This window comes from Tenebrio molitor, chromosome 1 (assembly GCF_963966145.1).
Source record: "Tenebrio molitor chromosome 1, icTenMoli1.1, whole genome shotgun sequence".
Classification (NCBI taxonomy): Eukaryota; Metazoa; Arthropoda; class Insecta; order Coleoptera; family Tenebrionidae; genus Tenebrio; species Tenebrio molitor.
This window is the reverse complement of record NC_091046.1, coordinates 19,319,921-19,327,415: the sequence shown is the minus strand read 5'-3', so window position 1 is coordinate 19,327,415 and position 7,495 is coordinate 19,319,921. Positions and strand designations below refer to the sequence as shown.

The following is a 7,495-nucleotide window of genomic DNA, read 5'->3' as shown; positions in this document are numbered from 1 at the left end:
CCTCATCGGCGAAAATTGGCTCTTTCTCGGAAACATTTTCGCAATGCTTTTTTAATGAAATGAACAGGCCGGTTATTATACAGCAGGTCGTGGTTCATGCTATTATAAAAATGAGCCTTTGATGGTAAACGTCAAATTCGCCTGTCAACTCTGTCAACAGCTGACAACCGGAAATGCGTTTAGATTACAGTGGTACTAAAATCATGTAAATTTTCATTGTTACCAACAAATTCAGTCATTCTTGATCACGTTATACCGGGTGATCAAGAATGACTGTTTAAGTTAGCATTACAATTAAGAACATTTTTGCATTCGGCTGTTTACAACACTGCAACCGGATATGTTTTGTGGGTTTATTTGACGTAGCATTAATATGTAACGACAAAATGATAGGTTATGAGAGTAAAAATTACCGACAGAAAGAAATCAAAGTCGGAATTCGGAATAATAATCAAAAAATTAACTAAAAGAAATTCTCGAAGTGCTCCCCATTTTGCTCTAAACATAAATGAACTCTTCTCTCAACGATTCACCAGCATGTTTAATTTAATTTGAAATGTCAAATTTCACTTGTCACTGATACGGTTGTCAGTGTGAAGCCCACAGGTGAAGCCGTCAACAACCGGAAGTTACTCCAGTTGTACCATTTAAAAATAAAATTCTGAATTACCAACTTAAACAGTCCTTCTTGATCACCCCGTACTTGTACAGTTGGCTTCAAAAAAAACGGGAACTGAAATTTGACCTAATGTGAATTGGAAATTAAATTTGTCAATTTATGTCAATTTGTGTCTGTTTGACAGTAGTATTTCTGACACATAAGTGCAGTTTTTTAACTTAAATTCTAAAAAGCCGTTTCAAACTATAAAAATTTAATAAAATCTGACAGAACTTTTTCTGACAGTTCCCGTTTTTTTTAAGCCAACCGTAACAGGTAGGTACTCGTTTTGACATTCTTGACTCGGCTCCTAACGTCGCCTCGTCCATAATGTCTAACTCGTACTGTTACAAGTAACCTACCGGACTTATAACGTAAATTACTATTCTGATAATAATTATTAATCTTAATCAAATTATTTTGTTTGATGCGACGATCCGAGTTCTCATTTTTCAACGATTGCTATGAAAATCGTCTACGTTAACCAATGAAATCAACGAAAATCTTTCGTTGCTAAGTAACGGCTGTTTATTATTGACCTTGGTTAATAATAATTTTCCCTAGGGACCTAGGGAGAGAAATTATACTTTTGGGGTTGGTTCGAGATTCAATAATGACGCCTTCTGAGACTAGTAGTGAAAAAAAGTATTTTGCTGAACTTGATCAAATTCACAAAGCCTATGGCAGAGTTCCGTCTATTTAAGTAATTATTGTTGTTTTAGTTTCGTCTGTTTGAATTAATAATGAATAAAGTTATAATTGATTTCATATAAATGTTCATCAAGTGAGCTGTGCATTCGTAAAAGCACCTTTAATTTAGTTACATTACAAAAGTCACATTTATGAAGGTCATGTCCAATAAATCTTTACTTGGTAAAAATACAAAGACAAAAACAAATAAGAATTACTTTAATTTAATCAGTAAAAGGACGTAACATTGCTTTTGAAATCAGCAATGTTAAAATGGACAAAAACTAAAAAATTAGTCAAATCGGGTTCGCGCAGAGCAAGCAACTTTGAAAGTTAAAGTCACTAGCTTTAGCTTTACTACCAACAGAAAATCAGATTTTCATGGCTTGCTTAGATGCACATTTATATGAAACTGAGTATAGATATTGTCTTCATTTGTTGATTATTGTTGAAATGTCACTATGGCAATATTACCCTACAGCATAACTGTACTAGTACAGTTATGACTCACCTATTTATACCATCCAACTTTTGTGAATGTAAACCAAGGCTTACTATACTGAAACCGGTAAATAGAATTTACACTATTATTAAAGTCCAGTCCGTTGGATTTTCTTTTCAAGGTCAAATAATTTAATTTTTTGGCTCTGTAATTAGTATGTTTTGTAAATAGTAGTGACATGCAGCTAATCAACATAATGCGACTAAGCAATGCTCAATCTAACGTGAACGGTGTTTAGCTGCATGTCACTATTTACAAAACATAATTACAGAGCCAAAAAATTAAATTATTTAACCTTGAAAAGGAAAATCCAACGTGAATGGACTTTAGAGATTTTTGTGACTTGAAATTTTACGTGTCAAACCAGAGGTGTCAAACAGATTAACTTAACATTACGCCAAATTATGTGAGATGGAAATATTCGTCGCAACCGTTGTCGTTACCTTATTTATATCGAAAACCTTAGTTTGAAAAGAGTCATAAAGTGGTACTAGAGAGGGAATGCTCCGTCCCGACTAATACTGGCTCCATGAACTATACTTTTAAATGTATGACAGTATTCTTTTAGTAAAAAAGTAAAAAAATAAAAGTTTGTTATAGTGAGTCTATCGATATTTTAAAACGACCTTTTGATTCCTCGAGTAGTTTATTGTCCGCTTAACGAGGGTTGTCGTAAAAGTGGTGAGTAACCGATGCTCAATAATCCGCAGGTACAGTCTTGAACATTGGAGAGTTTTTGTTACAGAGTAGGTAAATAATCCCATAGTAATGAGACCATCGTAAACGACTCAAAATGTTAACTGGTGTTTAAAAAGTCGTTTTAAAATATCCATAGAGGCACTATAGGACATGTCAAATTTAAATTTGCGTCTGTAGGTAGAAAATGAAATGAAACATTATCATTCGAACTGGTCGAGTTACTAGACTTTATACAACACAGGTGGCATTTTAAAAAAATTAAATAATAAATATTTTATCTAATCCCCTGGGAGAAATGACACTTATCCCACTCATTTGAGTGGAATAAGGAACTTCATTACCACGCATTTCATTACTCCACTCAGTGGGATAAGTAAGTTATTATTCAACGGAGTGGTGTAATGAAACTGGCGGAAATAAATAAGATTTACCTTTGTTTTTTAAATTCGGAGCGGTCTTAGATAAAATTTTGTACATAACACGTGGGCTAAAGCATTTTACAGGAAACTCGTGTGATTACAGATGAACTCGGGCTAACGCCCTCGTTATCTGCAATCTTCATACTCGAATCCTGTAATATTGCTTTTATCCCACTAATTGTGTAAATAACTATTACATTATTCAAAATTACGCGCCTTCTGCAAATCTACAAAGATTGAAAAATAGAGAGAGCTACTACATAGAAGGGATGTCAATAAAATGCATTTAAAACAGACATTTTTATGATGCAACTGGCCATATAAGACACTGTCTCTTTACTCTCTTTTGATGTTCAAAACTTGCTAATTTTGAACACGCGTACACGCGTTAGTTTCCCGTTGCGCAAACCCAAAGCGGATTTGAATTCCCTTGTGTAATCGCGCAGTCGCAGGTTGTTGTTTGTGTTTTCAGAACCTATGTTCTATGGTTTTCGGCCATTACGTTTATAGCCGGAAAACGCGGTTAATTTACTTGCAGTGGTAATTAGCTAAAATATACTGAAATATTGTATCGAATTATATTCCAACAACAATTGCAGTCATTGATCTATTCGTTTTTAATAGACCTTTGTTTCATTTTTAACTAACCTCAGGTGAGTTAAGAGTTTATAGCTTGAACATATAATTCAAGTTGTGTATTTTATTTTAGGATGGATATTCGACCAAATAACACAATTTATATTAATAATTTAAACGAAAAAATTAAGAAAGAGGAACTTAAAAAATCACTTTATGCTATTTTTTCGCAATTTGGTCAAATATTGGATATCGTAGCCCTTAAAACCTTAAAGATGAGAGGACAGGCTTTTGTCATTTTTAAAGAAATTCAAAGTTCAACAAATGCTTTACGGTCAATGCAAGGTTTTCCATTTTATGATAAACCAATGGTAAGAATAAAATAATATTAATGGGAATATATTATAATTTTTTAAATGTTGTGCATTGCACTAGGCACAAGTTTAAATTAATTAACATGTTTCAGCGAATTCAATATGCCAAAACAGATTCAGATCTTATTTCGAAAATGAAAGGTACTTTCCAGGAAAGACCCAAAAAAATACGTCCCCCACCTTCAAAGGAAGATGAAGCACCTAAAAAGAAGAAAAAAAATAAAGATCCAAATAGAATTCCTGGTGGTAGCAATGCTGAACAGCCACCAAATCAAATTCTTTTCCTTACAAACCTACCTGATGAAACTAGTGAAATGATGTTATCTATGTTATTTAATCAGTTAGTTTTTATTTATTAGGTTACATGTAAAGCAATTGGATTAATGTTTTGTTTTACAGATTTCCTGGATTCAAAGAAGTACGTTTGGTACCTAACAGACATGATATTGCTTTTGTTGAATTTGAGAATGAATTACAATCTGGTGCTGCAAAAGATGCTTTACAAGGATTTAAAATTACACCTACACATGCCATGAAAATATCATTTGCTAAAAAGTAAACAATACATGAAGTAACATAATTTTAATCATATTTTATCTAAATATTGATAATATGCAAAGTTTAATAAAGACTATCACTATCAATAAAAAGAGACGTGTTTTTTTTATAATGTTGGAAGTTATTGTTTCTTTTTTGTTGTGATTTTTTAAATACCAGCTATAATGTTACTGCAGAATTTGTCATGCGTTTTTATGTTGGCGATACTGACTACAAAGGTGGGTTATTCATTTACATTTATTTTATTTTTTTTTTTTGTCTGTAATAACAATACTAATACAGTGTGATTGAAAAAGAATGAGAACAATTTGAATTTGGTGCCTAGTGAATAATTTGTCATGTTGATAACAAGTATTGACAGTAAAAATAAAGCTTGATATGATCATGGGCGTATCTACTGGGGAATTGCAAATTGGTGACAATTGACAAAACTAAAAACAATGGGTTTGACCCTGGTTTAAGGGAAACCTATGGATAAATCTTGACAGCTATGCTCTTCTGAAGCAAAACTGCCACACACAAAACATGAAACGCACTATAATTTATGGCGCCTGATTCAACTTGTCCTCATCCTTTTCCAATCACACTGTAGTATAAGATCACATTTGCAAATGTAGGTAATATAAAAATAATTTTAAATTCACTTCGCAGCAAAAATAAGGGATATTGAGAAAAACATAATGTTTGAAAGTTACATGAGAAGATTGAATAAATTATTGCCAGTGTCATTTTATGGAATTTGGAACTGTTAATTAAACTTACACTATACTTATTTTAACAATTGCAAAAACAAAGTAAATGATAAATATTGATTAACTTCAGTGTTAATAAAGGGTGTGCCCACCTCTGGTACAGGTCGTCGTATATGCGCGAAATCGCGACTTTTAATTAAATAAAATAGGCGAAATTTTATATACCTAACTAATTACATATTATTATTGATAAGGTAGGTATATTTGAGAATTTTTTATTTATTTATTTTTTTTTTTGTTAATAAATAAGGCCGTAACAGATTTATTAGTTTTCTGAAATTAACTGTTAATTTACCTATAAAGTTTTTACACTAAATGAATCTGTACGTGGTAGCGCATCAAATCCTGCTGGCACAGTTACAAATTTTGACTTGGTTAGCTAAATACACTGCGCCGCAAAATTAACGCATAATTTAGAAAATTAATCGTATTCCTTTTTAGAAAATTTTTCACTGCCATTTGGAAACCAAAAATGTTCATTCGCATTATCTTAAAGTTTAAATCCGATACTCATTAGAAAACCACTTTTCATAATGCATCATTTAAAATTTAAATTTACAGGCATTTTTTAAGTTTTTACAGTTGCGCTAATTTTGCGGCGCAGTGTAATTCGCTTTTTTATTTAAACGCAAACCAGACGCGTGATTTATGGCCCAAATGCTACATATAATTTGCCAACAAAAGGACCATTCACTAATAAATAACCGACTGTTTTGAGCCTCTTGCCATAAAATTGACAATTCCCATTGTCACCTAAATTTACAACAGCACAAGTAGCAGGTCATAAATAAAAATTATTTTCAGTTAATGTGTAAAATTGCGTTTAATTCAAAATCTAATTAGTGTTTTTTTCCGCTGATTTCGTAAATAATTATAGAAAGTGAATCTGGGTAGATTAGTATAAAAATCAGAATTTGACTTTTTGGTAAAATTTACTTTTTTTTTTTTTTTTTGGTTTTGTTTATAAGTGAAATATTATCAAAAAATTATGAAATGTATATACCTTACCAATACTCAGGTAAGTGTGAAATTTTATTTAATTAGAAGTCGCGAATCAATGCAGCAACCTTCTTTTGATGAATTGCTGTCCAAATTTCTTGCAGGCTAATGAATAGCTCATGCAATGTGCGAGGAGGATTAAGGTCTGATCGTTCTGTCAAGGTTGTTCTAGAGATGTTCTATTGGATTCAGATTAGGACTCCCTAATGGCCACTCTAAAACAGTGATATTAGCCGCAACCTCTTGCTGTACAGCATTCGCAATGTGCGATCGAGCATTATCATCCATAAAGACAAATCCTTGTCCTTTCCAACGGTGTAGGGTTATAGGGTATAGTCGAATGTGAAAATCTAAGGTGCTATTCCAAAATCACTAAATTGGGAGCGACTGTCCCGTTAAAACAAGCTTGTCAAAAAAGATTTCGACCGGTGTAAAAATAAATACGGGGTGCCATTTGAAAAAAATGAGTTTTTGACATTTTTAGTTTGTTATGTTTAAAAAATCGCAGTAGGCATATACGACTGAGCAGCTATTGAGTAAACACTCGACAGATGCGGCAAACATTCAGGAATCAAACAGCGTCAATTATTTTAATTTATGTGGAACGATAAGGAAAGTACGAATTTTCGAACGGACCCTTGCAATTCGAAATTCTGGTACCTAACAAAAAGCGCCACAAATCAAAAACGATGGTAGATAAGTAAAAACGACCTCTATAGATTTCATTGATAATTTAGCATAGAATCCAAAAATGAAATCAAATTGGGTAGGTTCTATTTAAAAAAACATAACTTTAGTGTTTTTATAAAATTGGGACACTTGTATAAGTATAGATTCTGAAATAAGTTTGGAAAAAAAAACGGTCATTGGTGATGATGAGAGGAAGTCATAGATATAAAAAAATGTTATAAAAGATTTTTCGTTTTCGAGAAACAAATGTTTGAAAATTTGGTCAAAATTGCTAGTACGCTGCTGAGTTAAAGGTGATTAATCGATTATCCTGGTAGTTTAGCAACAATAATAATCAAAGGTAAAAGGTGCCCGTCAGTCACAAACGTGACATTAAGCAGTGTGCTTTCACCTACGACTTTATTGTGGCGTTGATGTAACAATGGTTGCTAATGAAGTGAACAAATTCGGACAAATTTTCCCTATTTATAGGCGTCGAAAATACAAGGATATGGGGTATTTTCCATCCTTTTAATGTCATTTCCGCAGAATTATTTTGTGTCAATGATACTCCGCTTTTTTTTCAAACTTATTTCAGA

At 32.4% G+C, this 7,495-nt stretch overlaps 1 protein-coding gene across 1 annotated transcript; it reads left to right on the top strand.

The window, feature by feature from the left end:
* The first annotated feature begins 3,429 nt into the window (after positions 1–3,429).
* snf (U1 small nuclear ribonucleoprotein A snf) lies at positions 3,430–4,588 on the top strand. The gene is made up of 4 exons (XM_069052225.1): positions 3,430–3,621; positions 3,678–3,915; positions 4,011–4,258; positions 4,318–4,588. Exons 2-4 carry the CDS (start codon positions 3,679–3,681, stop codon positions 4,475–4,477), a joined length of 645 nt encoding a protein of 214 aa, XP_068908326.1. The 5' UTR covers positions 3,430–3,621; position 3,678; the 3' UTR covers positions 4,478–4,588.
* The last annotated feature ends 2,907 nt before the right edge of the window (positions 4,589–7,495 follow it).

What these genes read in the sequence shown, in the direction of transcription:
- snf (XM_069052225.1), top strand. Translation starts at nt 3,679, where the DNA reads ATGGATATTCGACCAAATAACACAATTTATATTAATAATTTAAACGAA. An exon ending in CATTTTATGATAAACCAATG is followed by an intron (nt 3,916 to 4,010) that starts GTAAGAATAAAA and finishes AACATGTTTCAG; the next exon opens with CGAATTCAATATGCCAAAAC. An exon ending in TTATCTATGTTATTTAATCA is followed by an intron (nt 4,259 to 4,317) that starts GTTAGTTTTTAT and finishes TTTGTTTTACAG; the next exon opens with ATTTCCTGGATTCAAAGAAG.